General features: G+C 53.9%; 1 protein-coding gene across 3 annotated transcripts; it reads left to right on the forward strand.

Moving 5' to 3' along the window:
* The first annotated feature begins 1,049 nt into the window (after window positions 1–1,049).
* Window positions 1,050–18,810, forward strand: CUNH7orf57 (chromosome unknown C7orf57 homolog). 3 transcript variants are annotated; one of them, XM_028108938.2, is made up of 9 exons: window positions 1,050–1,165; window positions 1,556–1,722; window positions 5,590–5,775; window positions 7,517–7,625; window positions 10,560–10,713; window positions 13,105–13,202; window positions 14,855–15,072; window positions 16,311–16,325; window positions 18,104–18,810. In XM_028108938.2, the coding sequence occupies exons 2-9, from the start codon at window positions 1,668–1,670 to the stop codon at window positions 18,148–18,150; spliced, it is 882 nt and encodes a 293-aa protein (XP_027964739.1). In that variant the 5' UTR covers window positions 1,050–1,165; window positions 1,556–1,667; the 3' UTR covers window positions 18,151–18,810. The 3 variants fall into 3 exon arrangements, with proteins under 3 accessions (XP_027964739.1, XP_027964740.1, XP_027964741.1); XM_028108939.2 differs by lacking the exon at window positions 16,311–16,325 and having other exon boundaries at window positions 18,104–18,808; XM_028108940.2 differs by lacking the exons at window positions 1,050–1,165; window positions 1,556–1,722; window positions 5,590–5,775 and adding an exon at window positions 6,375–7,030 and having other exon boundaries at window positions 18,104–18,808.
* Window positions 18,811–19,064: the final 254 nt, after the last annotated feature.

Raw genomic sequence — 19,064 nt, forward strand, 5'->3', positions numbered from 1 at the left:
CGTTTACATGACCATTTCACTATTGATACACAATTGGCAGAAATGGCTCTTGGCTTTTTTTTTTTTTAATTTTATTATGTTATGTTAGTCACCATACAATACATCATTAGTTTTTGATGTGGTGACCCAGGATCCATTGTTTTATTATAACACCCAGTGCTCCATGCAGTACGTGCCCTCCTTAATACCCATCACCGGGCTAACCCATCCCCCCTCCCCCTGCCTCTCTAAAACCCTGTTTGTTTCTGAGAGTCCATAGTCTCTCATGGTTCATCTCTCCCTCCGATTGCCCCTCCTTCATTTTTCCCTTCCTTCTCCTAGGTTCTTGGCTGTTTTACCTCCTCTTTTTTTTTATTTAGTTTTAAAGTCGATTTAATTTTAAAGTTGTTTTTTTTTTTTCGTAATCTCGACACCCAGTGTGGGGCTCAAACTCGCCACCCCACATCAAGAAGAGTCTCGTGCTCTTCCAATTCAGTCAGGTGCCCCTATTCGTCCTCTTTTAAAAAAAAAAAAGTGCATGAGGGCGCCTGGGTGGCTCAGTTGGTTAAGCGACCGCCTTCGGCCCAGGTCATGCTCGTGGAGTCCCGGGATCGAGTCTCGCATCGGGCTCCCTGCTCAGCAGGGAGTCTGCTTCTCCCTCTAACCCTCCCTCCTCTCACGTGCTCGCTCTCTCTCTCTCTCTCATTCTCTCTCTCAAATAAATAAATAAAATCTTTTAAAAAAAAATGCATGAAATAAACGGGAGATTGACAAGCAAATCTGTCCAGTTTGTTTTCCTTTGGGGAAACTTCCCGGGGTGGAGCTCCTCGGCGACCAGGAGGCCGGCCCCGCCCCGCCAGCAGCGCGGCCCCGCCCCCGACCGCAGCTCCCCGCCCCCCGCTCCCGCCTGGTCCCGGCTCCGCCCCCGCCACCCCCCGGCTGCTGACTGGTGCCCGCGCTCCGCCCCTGGCTTTGATTGGTCGGCCGCGTCCCCGCAGGCTTTCCCGATTGGCTACGGATGCTCCCGCCGCGCCCGCCGGTTGGCCACCGAGCCGTTACCCGGACGACGCAGGCTGTTGCGGTTCCGCATCCGCTGGGAGTGCGAGGTGGGCTCGGCCCCCAGCGGCGGCGGGTAGAGTCGTCTTGGGAGGTGCGGGCCGCGCTCACGGAGACCCTCGGCAGGCCGGTGAGCGGGGCGGGGGGAGGGGAGGCGGGGGTCATCTGTCACCCCGGACCTGGAGAGCCGCCGGCCCCCCGCGCGAGTCCCGCCGCCGCGCGATGACCTGCTGCCCAGCGGTGACCCCGCATGGACGTGCCCCTGCTGTATTCTTGGCGTAGATGTGCTCCTGCTGTATACCAGTGTGCATGCGCCCTGCTGTATACCCACGATCATCTGCTGTCCCCTGTTGTGTATCCGCGTGAACGTGCCCCTTCTTTATACTCGCGTGCATGTGCCCCTGCTGTACACCCGGCATGGCTGTGCCCCTGCTGTATACCAGCATGCATATGCCCCTGCTGCATACCCACATGGTCGTGCACGCCTTCCTGAATGATGAGACGCCTGCATACCTGGCAGGTGGAGGTGGACTGAGAGAGGAGGCCGTCAGAAGTGGCCTTGGCAGCTCAGCTCCGGCGGCGTTCCCGCCTCACCCGAGAACACCCACCCGGTCCAGCGTGGCCCCGCCGGCATGAGGAATACAAGCAAGGAGCTGCACGGCGCGGCGAGCCGCTATGCTCCCTGCGGTGAGTGATTCGCGAATGGAGCCCGCGTTTGCCCTGAGCCCAGCATCCTGATTCTGCGCGCCTGGGACAGGGGTGAAACTAATGTGCCCTCAAACAAAGCAGCTCCTGGGCCCCAGGGTCAAAGCAGCTTAAAGGGAAATAGGAAAAGAAAAGGAAAAAGCAAAACAAAACAAAAAACCAGCTAGTCTTTATATTCAACAAAAAGAAAACCAGGCTTCCTTATTGTCGCCTCCGCTGTTGGAGGATATAGGATCTCTGAAGTTGTCCTGTAATAGTTTGACCCTAGATAAGCCTCAGCTGTTTCCCTGAATGTAAGCACTTGCTTTCTCACTGCATCCCAGAGTATGTCACGATCTATCTTCTGCCGGTAATTTATGCCCCCACCAAGTTAACCATGTCTCAGGCTTTAAGTGGCTGGACACAGAGAAGAAGAATTGGGTGGAGGGTCCTGCGGGGCAGCTGGGCAGAAAGGAGGGAAGGAGAGCTGGATGCTCTGGTCTGTGTGTGCCTCTTGTCTTGATTCCTCTCCTGCTTGTGAATGTGGGAAGAAAGGCTGGAGCAGGGGGCTCAGGTGGGAGCCCCAGGGGTGGAAGCTGGTGGGCACCTGCAGCGCTCACATCCGCTCAGAAGTGTAATGGAGCCTGGCCTTCTCATTCCTAAATGAGCTTGTCCAGAGCTCCCCACTGCCATTGGTGAGACTGTGGCTGTGCTGGGAACTGGGTGTGTGGTGGGCCGGGGTGTGGAGGGGCTGCCGGGTCCCCTTCTCCACTGTGGGCTCTCAGCCTGTATGTGACTTCTCCCAGCCTTAGTGGCCTCCCCTCTGTACACGACACCAGTGGACACTGACAAGGGCCAGGCACTTCTGTACACTAACATTTAACCTCAAAACAACCTGATGTGGTATCATTCACCCCAGTTTATAGACGTGGAAACTAAAGCACAGAGAGTTTTAGGAAGCTGCCCGAGGTCACACATCTCACAGGGGCTCCTCTGCTCAGGCTCTGCAAAGCTGCAGCATCCCAAAGGCAGGAGCGTGGCCATCAGCCTTCGGGAGCCCTGGGCTAAGTGGGCATAAAACACTGCCTTGTGACTAGAGATCCGAGAGCCCCAGAGTCCCTCTCAGCCTGTCTCCTTATTGATAACGTAAGGCTTCTGATATCCTGCAGGTGAGGAGGTAGGGAAGCGACATCAAGAAGTCTACGTGGGGGGGGCAGGGTGCCTGGGTGGCTCAGTCGGTTAAGCCTCCAGCTGCTGGTTTCTGCTCGGGTCATGATCTCAGGGTCCTGGCATCGAGTCCTACACCTGCTTCCGTGCTCAGCGGGGAGTCTGCTTGACATTCTCTCTCTCCCTCTGCCCCCTCCCCCACCCCCGATGTGCTTGCTCTCTCTCTGTCAAATAAATAAATAAATCTTCAAAAAAATCTGCATGATACCCAGTGCTGCTGGTAAAAATGAAACAAACAAAAAGAAATCTACATGATAGTAATTGATCACAGTAGTGCTGATAGTAATTGCTAGACAAGTAACAATAGTTTCTAAGCCATAGAAGCTGCTAGACAGTTCTCATTCCTTTCACCCGGTGTGCGTGTGCACATGTGCCTGCATGTGAGCTTTTTTGCACACAGTTATGAATGCCTGGAATAGAGTTCAGTGCCTGCCGGAAGCTTCTAGTAATGAGAACTGAAAGATACACTGTTCTCTGTGGATTAATTAGTAATCAAAACAGAGGAAAAATAAAGCAAGAAGTGCATGCCTTCCCTCTGTAAGGGAAAATATTTGAACTGTGTTGAGAGTAGGAAGCTGCTTAGCTCTTCCTCCTAATGTTTAAATTACCTATGAGCTTCTGCCCCCATTCTTAATGCTTTTTTTTTCATTCTCAAAAGTATAATGTTGATTGAGCTAATTGCTGTCATTTAGATATTCAGATATTTTGTTAGTTAAATATCATCCATTTTCATGCAGTGAACTCAGTTTTAGTTGGAAGTAGAAATTGGATGTGTAAGCTCTTACCTTTAGAGGACAATTGTTCATGAGATCCTTTCGTGTTACATAAATTAATTTTTTAAAAGATTTTATTTATTTATTTGAGAGAGAGAGTGAGCAAGGGGTGGGGCAGAGAGAGAGAATCTCAAGCAGACTCTGAGCTGAATGCAGAGCCAGACATGGGGCTCCCAGGACCCTGAGCTGAAACCAAGAGTTGGATGATTAACCAACTGAGCCACCCAGGCGCCCTCTACATAAATTAATTTATTCAGCAGTTTTCCTATGCTCCTACCATATCAGAGTTCTCCAGAGCAACAGAACCAACAGTGCATCTCTCTATCATCCATCCTCTGTCAATCTATCTATCTAATCTATCCATCGAAGGTTTATTCTAAGGAACTGGCTCACACAGTTGTGTGGCTGGAGACCCAGAGAAGAGCTGATGTTGCATCTTGAGTCCGAAGGCCATCTGGAGGCAGACCCCGCCATGCCCCAGAGACCTCAGTTTTTTTCTCTTAAGGCCTTCAACTAATTAGATGAAGCCCACCCACATGATGGAGGGTGATATGCTTTAATCAGAGTCTACTGATGTAAATGTTAGTCTCACCTAAAAATGACTTCAGAGAAGTCCGAGTGTCCCCGATCTGTTCCTTCTGTGGGATCATAGTGGACACCGATAACTGCAGGTCTGGGGTTCTGCGTCCACCTCTCCCTCCCAGCAAGGGCAGGTGGTCCCAGAGTGGCCTGCCCGGCTGTCCCGGATGCCCTCAGCTCCTGTGCCCACTTGGGGGCCCCATGGCTCTGCCGATGCCACGTTCACCGCATTACCCATGACCCCTCTGTCCATGGGGCGCAGAGCAAGGAGGGGGAGGAAGAGCAGACAGCCCACCGCCTTATTCTCCCCTCCTTCATCCTTCCTGTGTTGCCCCTCCTGCTCATGGGCCCCGCCCACAGGAGTAGCCCGCCCTCGTCCGCCCTCAGCATTCCCCCCCCCCCCCCCGCCCCCGGGGAGCCAGACTCAGCCACGTCAAACACCTGTGGCCCACGGTGGTTTCCCATCACACCTGGCTGTCCGGCCGAGGTCCTGGCCTCCTCCCATCTCCTTACACTTGGGACCTCTCACTCGGTCCCACTGTGGCTTCAAGCAGAGGCTGTGGGTGCAGAGGGGTGGGCCGATGGAGGTGTGGGGGCTTCATGCAGGGAGGTCCCCAGATGAGGCTTCCCCTGCCTCTTTCTGCTCCTGCCAGATGGCTGGTGGGCTGCTTCTGTGGTGGACCGTGTGTCTCAGCGTCGTTCACGTGCTGAGGTCAGCCGATCTGGGCCAGCCCCGGTCACACGCCCCCCACACTAGCCTGCAATGTTGTGAGCGGTTTGGGATTTTTCGGGAATGTGTATTCCCCGATATATCCAGAAATGCAGGTTACTCCCAGTTCCCTGGAGGAGAGAGAGCACAGGACACAGACACATGGGACACCTGGAGGAGGCCCTGGTGCCAGTGGTTTGGAGCAGGTACAGCCTAGGGCAGAGGAACGGCAGGGCCTCATGGAAGGAACTCTTCCTTCTGGCAGCACCAGCGGACGGCATGCTGGGGGGCTTAGGAGACTGATGGCTACAAGCTCATCGCAGGTGTTCCAGAGGGGGTGGAGGCATCTCCCGAGCTGAAGTCCTGTGGGGACGTCTCCCGTACAGATGTCTTGTGTTAGGTTCTCTTGTGCTAAGGTCCTGTGGGGACGTCTCCCGTACAGACGTCCTGCGGTGGACTGACTCTCTTGTGCTGATTTCCTGTGGAGGCTGAGATGCTCTCTCTGGTATGGCTATGTGGTAGGTAGTGCAGCAAGCCAACCTGAACTCTGTAATAAGTTGGCCCTTTCCTCCTCCTCTCTAGACTGGTATTACCACCTTCCCGTGAAGCAGTCCGACAAGCCCGTGGATGTCCCACCGGCCTCCCAGATCCCGGGCCTCAGTGATCTGAGGGAGCCTCCCAACGGGCACATGCCTGGGTCGCGGAGGTACTGGATAAAAGAAACAGACTCCGAGTACGTGAAGCTTGCGAAGCAAGGCGGCCAGCCCGGTAGGCACCCCATGCACGCCCCAGGGGCTCTGATGCATGGGTCAGGGGGATTGGGTGGTTTGGGTTCTCATGGCTTCCACATGAAAATACCTGTAACATTTCTGAGTTCTGGCCAAGGCCAGTGGACATCGAGGGTCACAACACAGCCTGGGGTGCGTGTGGCCCGCAGGTTGTCTACATCTTATGGCAAAGACCGAAAAGACAGAAATTGCAGAACTGGCTTACGAGTGACCCCGTTTCAGGGTCCCCACCCCCATCCCGTGGTCCAGGTGCAGAGGGTCTCCGGAAGCTGTCCACCTTCCCCCCCCAGAGTGTCCCTGCCTGCGTTTCCGTGGCCTCGCTGGGGCAACCAGTTCGCGAGCTGGTGGAGTGCGGGGCCCTGTGCTTTATGCTCATGGCCCTCGTCCTGCGTGTTCGTGTGGTTTCAACACTGAGGCCACAGATGAGTTTCAGCGGCGATGCTGATGAGCATCCACCTTGGTCCACGGTTTAACCGAGAACGTGCTGCCTGGCTGTGCTCATACAGAGCACTGATGGGCGGCGGGGCTCAGAACCTGTGGTGAGGGCCGCTGGGAGCCGCCGCCTTTCCTGTCCTGTTTCCTGGCCGCCATACTTCCCCAGGAGGTGGTCACGGGCAGTGGGAAACAGCACGGCAACACCCAGGCTTGGATGTTCAAGCGCCCAGACCACACCACCCCGTTCACTCCAAGTCCGGCCCCGGACAGGAGCACAGCGCTCCTCCTCTCCCCTCCCCGCGCCCCAGCCTCGGTTAAGAGAAAGCTCCTGGGGTAGCGGGCAGATTCTAGATGGGATCTGCAACTTAGCTCAGAGGATGGCATCAGCACTGACTTCCCGGTGTGCATCCGGGCGCCGTCCTTACGTAACACCCGTCTTCTGGAACCTTCCACCCAAGTCCAGGGGGGCAAAGGGGCCTCAGGTCTGCGAGAGGCTCCCAAACTGCTCCCCAAACAGCAGTAACAGTGATGTACTAATGAAGGGGGGAGGGCGGAAGAAATGAAGCAGATGTGAGCCTCTGGGGAGGCTGGGGCTTTCCTTCTATTCTTGCAACTTTGCTCTTAGTCTGAAATATTGCAAAATCAAAAACGAAATACAATGGTAAACATTTCCTACGGATGGTAAGAACTCAGTGCCTGCTAGCGCATGAGCAGGCAGGGCCAGACGGTCCCGCCTCCCCGCCTGCTGGCCCCCAGCCATGACCAAGCCCGTGGAGGGGGCACCGGAAGCCACAGAGCAGGCAAGTGGCCCGGGAGCTGGGTGGGTCTCAGGGGAGAAGGAGCCTCGTGCTCTGTCCCTCTCGGGGGGCTCCAAGGGGGAGCCCTGATTACCATCCTCCCTCACCCACATCCCCTGGAACCTGGAGGAGCGGCCTGTCCCCAGAACGCTGTGGGAGGTGAGGGACGGCTGCATGGTGGCGGACATGTGGGGGTCGTTGAGGGGGTCACCAGCAAGCAGCCTCCCCCAGGACCTGAGGGGTTTTGTCCCCACAGGTGTCCCCCTGGAATGGAATCTCGGGAGCAGGGCAAGATCTGGGCACAGAGGGGCACGAAGGATGCCCCTCCTGAACACCAGGCAGGACCTGTGCATCTCCACCTGTGCACCGGGGGGTGGGGAGCCCAGAGGCGACCCCGAGAGAAGTCCCAGTCCCCGCTTCTTGGTAAGCTGCTTTCAGCTGCTTGCTACTCGCACTGCGCGCTCACCTCGGTGTCTTTTTGGCTTTGAGATCTGCTGAAGCACTTCGTCCCTGGGACCAGGAAAGGCTCCCCCGTGGCCTACTGCTTGCCGGACTGGTACGTCCACCACAGCAAGCCTCCCACAGCCGGCCAGAGACCGTGAGTATCTCGAGGCTGCCTGGCTCGTCTTTACAGGGAGAAAGTAGCGCACTCTGCATTTACGTTTTTCTTTAAATGTATCTTTAAAAATCTTTAAAGATTTTACTTATTTATTTGAGAGAGAGCAAGAGAGAGAGAGCACAGAGGGAGAGGGAGAAGCAGGTTCCCCGCTGAGCAGGGAGCCCCATGCGGGACTGGATCCCAGGACCCTGAGATCCTGAGCTGAGCCAGACGCCGGCGCGTCACCAACTGAGCCCCCCAGGCGCCCCTCACTCTGCATTTTAAATCAACAGACCTTGAATGGGGATGCTGAGAGTGGTACCACAGCCAGCAGTAGGTCAGGGGGCGCAGGAAAAGGGGTCACAGCACAGGGGTCCCAGGGCTGGGCCTCTGGGGCTGCTTGGGACACGGCTTCAGGCTTTGTCCTGTGTTTCCAGGGCCGGTGGCCGCGTAGACCTCCTAGAACCAGCGGCTGGCAAAGCGTTCTTTGCCCCGAAGGACACAGGTGCCCTGCGAAGCCAGAAATGCAGGGAACCCCAAGTTCCTGTGGTCATTACAGAGCTGTGGGGAGCCTCTGTCCCCCAGAATGTAAATTACGGGGGTTCCTGGCTCCCCCCCTGTAATTTAAAGCTCCCACTCGGCCAACATAGCTGACCTCTGATTTGAGCAGAGCAGAGAGGAGAGAGAAGGGGGCAGGAGAGGGCTTGCATGCCCCAGGGGGAGCTTCCAGAGACCCAGTGCCACGGGGCGGGGGGGGGGGCTGGTAGGCACATCCCCCTGCCTTCCTCCTGGCCCTGTGGACTGCCCCTCCCACTGTGTCCCTGGCTGTCCCTCCCATCCTGTGTGTCCTTGTCAATCTTCCAGGCCCCCTGGTGGCACTCCAAGGGCACGGGGATGGGAGGTATAGAGAGAAAGGTTGGGAACCCAAGAGCCACAGTGGAAATTGTCCCTTCCGCGGTGAGAGTCCCTTCCGGGCTCTGGGGCTTCTCCCTGCCCGCAGAGAGCCCTAAACATCGGAGGGCTGGCTCCACCGTCCCTGTGGTGAAGCAGGTGGACCCGCACTGCAGGCTTCTCTTCCCGGGCATTGGGGTCACAGCCCGAGCCTGCGTTCCCAGCCTCTGACTTCTGCTCCCTGGCCTCTCCACTGGCTTCCTCAGGGGCCTCCAGCCTGCTTCCTGCCTCCCTAGGTGTCAGGGTCAGTGGGAGCCACCTTTTCTCTCTGTGTTTCCTAGTGCTCTGCTGATTCCATCTGCATCCCTCCATTCCCCTGCTCAAGCAGCCCAGGCATCCAGGAGGGTTGGCCCTTCCTCCCCTGCCCCCAGCTGCTGGCCAGCACCTTCCCCTGTCCCTGCCCCGTCCATGCCCCTCACTGCTGCCAGGATACAGTCCCAGCCCTTAGCCCTTAGCCCCTGGGCAGTGTTGGAGGGCTGGTGACATAGGAGAATGCAGGCAGGTGCACATCCCCCACACCCCCACCCCTGCTCCTGGCCTGAGTGCTTTCCAGTGGAGACAGGAAACCAGGCTGGAAGTTTAAGTACTACATTAAAAATGACCATTAGGGACACCTGGGTGGCTCAGTCGCTTGAGCATTCGACTCTTGGTTTTGGCTCAGGTCATGATCTCAGGGTCATGGGATCGAGCCCCATGTTGGGCTCTGCACTCAGTGCGGAGTCTGCTTGGGATTCTCTCCCTCTGCCCCTCCCCCTGCTTGCATGCTCCACCCACCCCATCTCCCTCTCTGTCTAAATATAAGTAAATAAAGTCTTTAAAAAAATGACCATCAAACACAAAACAGGAAAAGGGTATTATTGTTATGAAATGACAGTGTGAGATGGTAAATGTTGAGGGACGTCTAGGTATTTTAAGAGGACAACGTAGGAGATGATATAACAAATAATTTGTTTATAATTTATCTGCTTCAATAATTCGTAATTTAATATACTCTCATTTTACTGAGAATGACACCCTGTGGTTTCTGACTTGGCCTCCCAATTCTGGGAAGCAGGCCCCGGGAAGCGTTAGCTGTTCATTCAGTGGAATGAGGGCGGATGGTCTGCAAGAGCTGGTGTGGGAGGAGGAAAGAGATGGTGTTTACTGTGCGAAAGCAGGGAGAAGGAGGAGGGAGGAGGGAAGGAGGGAGGAGGGAAGCAGGAGGGAGGAGGGAGGGGAGGAGGGAGAGGAGTGGGGAGGAGGGAGGGGAGGAGGGAGAGGAGTGGGGAGGAGGGAGAGGAGTGGGGAGGAGGGAGGGGAGGAGGGAGAGGAGTGGGGAGGAGGGAGGGGAGGAGGGAGAGGAGTGGGGAGGAGGGAGAGGAGTGGGGAGGAGGGAGAGGAGGAGGGAGGAGGGAGGGGAGGAGGGAGGGGGAGGAGGGAGAGGGAGGGGAGGGAGGATGAAAGAGGGAGGGGAGGAGGGAGAGGAGTGGGGAGGAGGGAGGGGAGGAGGGAGAGGAGGAGGAAGGATGGAGGAGGGAGGGGAGGAGGGAGAGTAGTGGGGAGGAGGGAGGGGAGGAGGGAGAGGAGGAGGAAGGAGGAGGGAGGGGAGGAGGAAGGAGGAGGGAGGGGAGGAGGGAGGGGGAGGAGGGAGAGGGAGAGGAGGAGGAAGGATGGAGGAGGGAGGGGAGGGAGGATGAAAGAGGGAGGGGAGGAGGGAGAGGAGTGGGGAGGAGGGAGGGGAGGAGGGAGAGGAGGAGGAAGGATGGAGGAGGGAGGGGAGGAGGGAGAGGGAGGGGAGGGAGGATGAAAGAGGGAGGGAGAGGAGGAGGGAGAGGAGGAGGAAGGATGGAGGAGGACGGGGAGGAGGGAGAGGAGTGGGGAGGAGGGAGAGGAGGAGGAAGGAGGGAGGAGGGAGGAGGGAGGGGAGGGCGGATGAAAGAGGGAGGGGAGGAGGGAGAGGGAGGAGGGGGCATCCAGCCGGAGCTCGTGCACCTGTCTCTGCAGGACGCCCGCCGTCTCCATGCCGGATTACATGGTTCATGAAGAGGTTAGCCCCGATCAGACCGCCGGTAACTATGAGTCCAGAAGAGGGCCCTTTGACTTCGATGTGAAAACGGTTTGGCAAAGGGAGGCGGAGGAACGTGAAAAGAGGAAAAAGGTGAGGGGCGGGCGCCTGCCGCTGCGTCCCCCTGCGTGCCCCTCCCCGGATAAGCTGAGGCTGGGTGTCTTTAGACACAGAGCGCATGCGTGGGAGGGAGGGGCAGAGAGAGTCTCGGGCCGACTCCCACTGCGCAGGGAGCCCCACAGCTCCATCCCACGAGCCTGAGGTCGGGACCTGAACCCACACCAAGAGTCGGCCGCTCAACCCACAGAGCCACCCAGGCGCCCTGGCTCCGTATTTTAAATTTGAATCAACTAAGAGGCAAGAGGCCATGACAATATTACTTTTTTTTCTTTTTAAGAGTATTGATTTTATAAGATTACCTTGTACTAAGTGAGTTTTAGCTAGTCACTGTTTATCCAGGGCAGCCGTGGTGTGGCCTTTCTCATTCAGCAGGTGTAGGAAGGACATTTTATATTTACTCGTTACCCAGTCTCTAAATGTGTCTATTGTGTTTAAGTCTTTAAGTGAAGATTTCCCTGGAATACTTTTTTTTTTATTAACAGTTCTTTTTTATTTTTTAAAGATTTTATTTATTTATACTTTTTTTTTAAAGATTTTTATTTATTTATTTGAGAGAGACACAGCGAGAGAGGGAACACAAGCAGGGGGAGCGGCAGAGGGAGAAGCAGGCTTCCCGCGGAGCAGGGAGCCCGACGCGGGGCTCGCTCCCAGGACCCTGGGATCATGACCTGAGCCGAAGGCAGACGCTTAACGACTGAGCCACCCAGGCGCCCCTATTTATACTTTAAGAGAGCAACTATGAACTGGAGGGCCATCTCTAGTTGGTGGCCTTGTGGTTGGGATGTCTCAATTCCAAGGCCTTCCGATCCCCAGGCTGGAGCCCCACTGTCCAGGTCTGAGCATTGCCCACTGAGGCTCCAGCACCAAGGTCTTAGCTCTTGGGACCCAGGGAGAGAAACAATGGGTCTCCTGGCCTGAACCATCTGTGCCTGACTCCCAGGCTTGGCTTCTCAGTGTCCTGCTTTGAGGAGAAATGCTGATTTTGGGGACTCCAGCAGTTGAACACCACATAGAATGTCAGGTGTCCTGCCACAGGCTGCGTGGTCTTCCTCAGAACAGCCCCAACCTCCAGCCGTGGTCCCGCCTTCAGTTCCTCTGCACAATCAATGAAACGGACTATTTTTAGGACCAGGTCTGTGTCTTGGTGATACGTAAGCACCTACACCATCGACTGAAAAAGGGGATCTTTGGGAGTAACCACAGCCGCAGTGCGCATCTAGGGAAACTTTGAAATGCTAAATGCTGTACCAGCCCCAAATCGCGTGGGCTTTCTGAGCCACGGACCAAAGCTGTGCGGGGCTGAACCCAGGGCAGGAAGCAAGCCTGTGTGGGCCGCCACGCTTAAGGAGGCAGGGTGCCAATGAGCTGTGGTTAAAGACACCAACATGGCGGACGATTGAGTTCCAGGAACGAGGTGTGGGGTACCAGCCGGGGCTGTGGGCACCCCTTTAGCGGGCGTTCAGATAGCCCGGACTTATCTTCACCTGCTTCTGCACACAGCTCATGGGAAGCACAAACTGCACAGAACCTGGGGGGAGTTCTTGTGTTATTTTCTCCCTATGTCCCACGGGACCTTCGGCACAACTAGAGTGTGAACTTGAACGTGGCTGGAAGCGTGCACAATATTAAGCTAGGATTTGATGGGCATCCGGCCCCAGCCTCTCCTGAGTGCCTGGCTGTCCCATCCCATGTCCCCCAGGCCCCGCCATGACTGGGCCTCAGGGAGCGGAGCAGGGACACGGAGCTTCCCCAGCTCTGGCCCCTCACTTGGCACGTGGCAGACGTGAGACCATATTTAGGGCACTGTTCCCCGTGGATGACCAGCATTGTGGGGTCTCACTCACCTCCAGGGTGATTGGGCTGGAGCGGGTCTCCGCTTTCTGAAAGGCCACCTTCTCCCCCCAGTAAATGCCAGCGGTACCTCCGTGGGCTCTGTGTGCTTGCTCGGTTTTCTGCTCTTTGTTGTTTTTCTTCTGTTTTTCTGTAGCATTTTCCCCGATTTTGTTATGCTGTAATTTAGACGCCGGAAATCCACATTCTTACTGAGCGCTGTTCTGCGGGTTTCGACAAGCACGTAGCCACCACAAGCCATGAAGGCACAGAGCTATTCCGTCGCCCCCAAAAGTCTGAGCCCCTTTGCAGCCAGGCCAAACTGCCGCCGTGGAATCGCGGGTCATGTCTGGGGGGTGACTGTCGCATGGGGTGCTTGCTGAGTTGTGTTTTCCCGTGGTTTTGGCCCAAAGAGTCATGACCCCGCCCCAGGGTCCTCCTGTCCCGTGTGTCGTGTCTCCTCTCTGGGACTGTCCTCCTTCAGCTTCTGGGCGTCCGTCCCTCCACCACGGTTCTGTGTGCTTCTTCGCACAGGTGAGGCTCCCAGCCATTAACTCCAAGTACCCGAGCAAAGTGGGGACCCTGCTCGGCCCCAAAGACCCTGCAGGAGGCAAACTCTCCTTCCCTCCCATGTAAGTGCACGGGCAGTGCCCACACATCTGGGGCGGGCTTGGGTTTGGGCTTTTTGGTCCTCCATCTGGGGGACAGTAATGACAGCAAGGCGCTGGGCTGCTGGCGGCCGGATGATGCCCACTTCCCGCGAACACGTTTCGGTGCCGTGACTTTGATGTCACACCCCCGTGGCCTGGCCTTGTCCCCCGGTGTCCGTCATGTCCCCATGGGGCACAGCTGTCCCCCTTCCATGTCTGTGCCATGTGGGCACCGAACTTCTCCAACCAGCTGCTCTGTCCCATGAGCCTGTGTCCTGCCCGAGACACCCCCCCCGGGGACCCCGTCCTCACCAAGGCTCGCCTTTTATGTATTTATGTATTTATTATTTGTATTTATTTTAAGATTTTATTTATTAGAGAGAGAGAGCACAAGCAGGGGGAGCGGCAGAGGGAGAAGCAGGCTCCCCGTTGATCTGGGAGCCTGATGTGGTTCTCGACCCCAGGACCCCGGCATCATGACCTGAGCCGAAGGCAGACGCTTAACCGACTGAGCCACCCAGGCGCCCCAGATAATCTTTTTTTAAAAGTGTATTTATTGAAGTCGTCTCTACACCCAGCCTGGGGTCGAACTCATGACCCTGAGATCAAGAGTTGTGTGCTCCACCAACTGAGCCAGCCAGATGCCTCCACAGCAGATAATCTTTAATGTCAAGGAAGAGCTAATCAAGAAAGTGACAATTTGGTAAAGAAATGGTAGAGCCCGAGCAACCAATTGCCACATGGGGAAGGGCGCTGTTTTGTGAAGACGGCGTCCCTAAGAAATGCAGCATTATCCTCTAATTGGCTGTCACGAACAAAGGTTTTAGAAACAACTAAGCAGGCTCCCACCCAGTGCCAAGGGGTGATTGGAAGTGTGTTTCCTTTTGCTCAGAAAGAGGGACAAAGGGTGATACTTGGCTGCTCCATCGGAGGAGTGTGCGACTCTTGATCTCGGGGTTGTGAGTTCAAGCCCCAGGTTGGGTATAGAGATGACTTCAATAAGTAAATAAATAAAATAAACTTTTAAAAATGGAGAAAGGGGCGCCTGGGTGGCTCAGTCAGTTAAGCGTCTCCCTTCGGCTCAGGTCACGATCCCGGGGTCCTGGGATCGAGCCCCGCGTCGGGCTCCCCGCTCAGCGGGGAGTCTGCTTCTCCCTCTGCCTCTGTGCTCCCCCTGCTTGTGCTCTCTTGCTCTTAAATAAGTAAATAAAATCTTTAAAAAAGTTTTTTTAAATAAATTTAAAAAATGGAGCGAGGGACATTGAGATCAAGAGAGAGAGAGAGAGAGAAATAGCTCCATTATGATTTAAGGGACAATAACGCATCTCAGTTATTATCAGCACGCCCACTAAGACCTGGTCCGGACTATCATTAACCTTTCCTTTTTTTTTTTTTTCAAAGATTTTATTTGTTTATTTGAGAGAGAGAATGAGAGAGAGAGAGCACATGAGAGGGGGGAGGGTCAGAGGGAGAAGCCGACTCCCCGCTGAGCAGGGAGCCCGATGCAGGACTCGATCCCAGGACTCCAGGATCGTGACCTGAGCCGAAGGCAGTTGCTCAACCAGCTGAGCCACCCAGGCGCCCTATCATTAACCTTTCTACTGAGGTTTGACATTCATTTCTCTCTTTTTGAGGCCTGGTCAAAAAGCCAGTTCACCCACAAACTTCTCCAAACTTATCAGCAATGGGTACAAGGATGAGTGGCTCCAGCGGCGAGCTGACTCAGAGAAGAGGGCTCTGCAGACCTCCGGGGCAGCCCCCCCATCTCCGTCCATGCAAGAGCCCGAAGGGAGCCAGGAGGCAGGGTCGGACCCAGACCTGGAGGTGCCCGGGGACGCTGAGGACGTTCAAGGTGAGTCCCGGTTTGCTGAGGCTTCTGTTCCTTGAGATTTCTTGTCTCCTTTTGGATCTCATACTGAGTAATCTAAAAACCATGGACAATCCTATGGAAGTATAGTGCTTACAGTGACACAGGAGGATCATATATGTTTTGCTCTCCTCTTTAGTCCCATGAATAGCAGAAGTCATGATCTCCATGGCTTTCCATTTTCTTCTTTTTTTAAAAAAAAGATTTTATTTATTTGAGAGAGAGAGAATGTGAGAGAGAGAGAGAGAGGGCACATGAGAGGGGCAGGGTCAGAGGGAGAAGCAGACTCCCCGCCGAGCAGGGAGCCCGATGCGGGACTCGATCCCGGGACTCCAGGATCATGACCTGAGCCGAAGGCAGTCGCTCGACCGACTGAGCCACCCAGGCGCCCCTCCATTTTCTTCTAACTGTCAACACCTTTGATACTTCATTGGACCTACAGGATCCTGGCCCCTGCGATATGTGAACTTCTGTGTAGGCGGCTGGTCCCCTCTGGGGCAGCTTCATAAAAAGCCCTCAGTTCTGTAAACAGAACTTGCACTTCAAACTTGAAATTATTCCATTACCCATGTTCCTTACATTTTGTTCTTAAACTCTGAGTAGTTTGGAAATAAGTGTGCCTGTCATTAGATGTTACAGACCCTATATTCGTTCTGATTTTTCCTAGTCCCAGTGACAGGCGGACTTAGTCTTATTTTTGGCCACGTCCGTCGTAAAGCCCGTCGACTATGGTGTTGACTTTCTGTGGCTCAGTGATTATTGGCCATTTGTCTGTAGGCAGCTTGTTTCTTCTCCTGAGGCTTCATTTCTTTGGTTAAGATGGGAGGAGGAGGTTATGTCTCTGCAGGCGTCCGAAACGCTGCATGTTGACGTTTGTCAGCGAGGTCTCTGCCCGCCTTCCCCGTCCAGCCCCCAAACGACCCCAGCGAGGGGGATGGTGCCCGGGCACCTGCTCAGCGCCGGCCCCACACTGGCCCTGCACTCTGTCAGTGACATGTCCATGTCCTGTCTCCATTGTCACGACGGATATGTGACGAGGTAGCACTCAATGTCGCTAAGAAGTGCACTTGTGGACATTTCCGTGTTAATTGTGTTCTGTGTATTCTTGTTTTAAGGGATACAGTTTTTTAGTCAGTTCATGTAATTATCAAAAGTACTAAGTCTTGTAGTACCAACTCTGTTTTATTAAATTGAACAGCTCATGTATTTGTTCTTTATTATAGATGCTCCTCCTCCAAGTGAGTATTTATAGAGAAACTGACTGCATCCAAATGTGAAAAGTGTCTCACACACACAAATATCGATGGACATAGTCAAATAGGAAGCTGAAGCCGCTGGGCAGCCCAAGACGTCCTTCCCCAAACTGCATGTATTCTAACTGCAAGCTGGACCTAATTTTTTAAAAATTAGAGTCTTGGGGCACCAGGGTGGCTCAGTCGGTTAAGCGTCTGACTTTTGGTCTTGGCTCAGGCCATGATCCCAGGGTCCTGGGATCGAGCCCCATGTCGGCCCCAACTCAGCAGGGCGTCTCCTTCTCCCTCTCCCTCTGTTGCTCCCCCTGCTCATGCTCTCTCTCACTATCTCTCAAATAAATAAATAAAACCTTTTTTAAAAAAATTAGAGTCTTAGAAGCACAATTTGGAGGTAGAAAGAAAAGGAGCATGCATACTTCAGCATAAGGTTCCTTTATTCTGTTATAAGACATACCTTGCTTTAGTTCAGAGGTGGGCATCCTGTTGCGCACTGTGACCGACGCGGGTTTCAGTGATCGAGCAGGACTGACCGCACCGCGGGCGGACTCCAGCCCAGCACCTCACACTCCGTGGGCGCAGAGGCTCCCCGCCCACAACATTGCAGGATGCTTAGCATGATTTTTCTGCACTGCCTGAAGCAGGGAGAATTTACTTTACCACCAACGAAATGTATGATCTAATCAAGGAGTTATCATTTGACATTAGTGTAAGTTTATAAACTTTCTATCAGGAAAAGAATCGTAGCGTATGTTATGTAATTCATGTGTTTAAATTAGTGAAACTTGGGGCGCCTGGGTAGCTCTGTCGGTTGAGCGTCTGATTCTGGGTTTCGGCTCAGGTCGTGATCCCAGGGTCCCAGGATCGAGCCTTGCGTTGAGCTCCATGCTCAGCGCGGAGTCTGCTTGAGATTCTCTCTCTCTCCCTCTGCCCCTCCCCTCCCCAAAATAAAGAAGTCTTGAAAATAAGTAAATGAGTGAGACTGGCATGAGACACAGGATTGCTTTTTGTTTGTTTGTTTGTTTGTTTTTTCCCCTTTTGCAATTTTTGCTGCTGGTCTCTATGTTTTTGGCATATGCCAGAAAGCTAGCCTGTAGCCACCGGCCCAGACTTGTAGTTTGCTAGAGCCAACATTGATGACAGTGCCCAGGCAGGAGCCATGCAGTGCCCTCCGGGGCTGGGGAAGTGCAGGGGCCCTGAGACCCCGTCTCTCCCTCCTGCCCGCCCCCTCCCTGTCAGCTCCGCTCAGCACACCGATGTCTGGGGCAGCTCCGCTCAGCACACCGATGTCTGGGGCAGCTCCGCTCAGCACACCGATGTCTGGGGCAGCTCCGCTCAGCACACCGATGTCTGGGTCCGCTCCGCTCAGCACACCGATGTCTGGGGCAGCTCCGCTCAGCACACCGATGTCTGGGTCCGCTCCGCTCAGCACACCGATGTCTGGGGCAGCTCCACTCAGCACACCGATGTCTGGGTCCGCCGGGCCTTTCCAGCACGTGCAGGCTCAGCCCAGGATTCGGTCAGGGTCCCTCCCCTGTCTAGCTGTGCACAAGGTGGAGATGGAGGTTTCCCAGGTATGAACTGGGTAGGCAGGTAGGGCCGTGCATTTCACTGTTAGGTAGACTTCTGCAGTAGTCCTGAAAAATAAGGACAGAAATACGCGCTTTCCGTCCCTTAAAATTAGTAGGTTAAAATTCTTAATTCGTAAAAAATGTCGTCTTTATGTTTCTTTCCCCATCAACCCATCTCTTCCCTTGGCTTCACAGGGGGAACCCCATCTTCATCGGCATCTACACCAGGAGAGCTCAGCTAAACCCCCGCCTACTACGCACCTAGGATCGCTTTCTGATGGCTGAATAGGATCTGACTACACAACTATATTTATGGGGCTCCTGCTTTATTTTATGAACATAGATTCTTATGAGATAGCGTATCTTCGAGCCGATTTGAGATCATGGTTGCATAGATGGTACAGATGTTGGGCGTTGCTCCCTGCGTCTCCCTGGGATGTGAAGCACTGTGCCCCCCTGGCCTGGGACGTCCCAGTGTCTTGGAAGCACTTCCTCCCCAGCCCACCATCATCTGACCTCACCTGCTCCTCTGTGAGTCTCCGTCAGTGACATTTCGATTGAAATCAACTATTTAGACTCAACCTTGAAGAAACTCAAAGTCTTCCTTTATTTGGTCCTGTAATCTTTGTAGAAATAATTTTTTCTGTTTCAAAAAAATTTAACTCCAGATTATTGTGACATACTTTATATTAAGAAAAAGGTTGATTTATGATGCCTTAAGGTTCTAAGCATTTAATGTAAAAGCATGGTAGCATTTGCCGGTTTAAAATGTTTGCTGATATTTTTTGCATAAACTGAAATTTATAATACTACACACTTACTATTTTGTATCGTTTAGGTAAAACTATGTTTAATTTTAACCTTTAATTTAGTAGTCTTAACAAAAATTTTTAAGTAATCAGATTGAATTTTCTTATTTTATAAATTTTGCTACTGTTTATACATAAGTAGTTAGCATAACAATGTAGCTTTATATTTTGTACATTTAATTCATGAATAAAATAATTTTTGCTGGAAGATTTTCAGAAAGCCAAATAAGGTCTCAAGTATTTTTTTTTTTAATTAATGTATTTGAGAAAGAGAGAGAGCGTGAGTGAACGAGCAGGGGGAGGGACAGAGGGAGAGAGAGCATCTCAAGCAGACTCCCTGCTGAGTG

The sequence above is a fragment of the Eumetopias jubatus genome, unplaced genomic scaffold (genome assembly GCF_037043125.1).
Source record: "Eumetopias jubatus isolate StellerSeaLion01/CBP00866 unplaced genomic scaffold, mEumJub1_p1.0 scaffold_14, whole genome shotgun sequence".
NCBI lineage: Eukaryota > Metazoa > Chordata > Mammalia > Carnivora > Otariidae > Eumetopias > Eumetopias jubatus.

Coding starts and splice junctions, on each gene's coding strand:
- CUNH7orf57 (XM_028108938.2), top strand. CDS start 1,668: ATGAGGAATACAAGCAAGGAGCTGCACGGCGCGGCGAGCCGCTATGCT. Junction 7,626..10,559: donor CCCACAGCCGGCCAGAGACC/GTGAGTATCTCG, acceptor CTGTCTCTGCAG/GACGCCCGCCGTCTCCATGC. Junction 10,714..13,104: donor AACGTGAAAAGAGGAAAAAG/GTGAGGGGCGGG, acceptor TTCTTCGCACAG/GTGAGGCTCCCAGCCATTAA.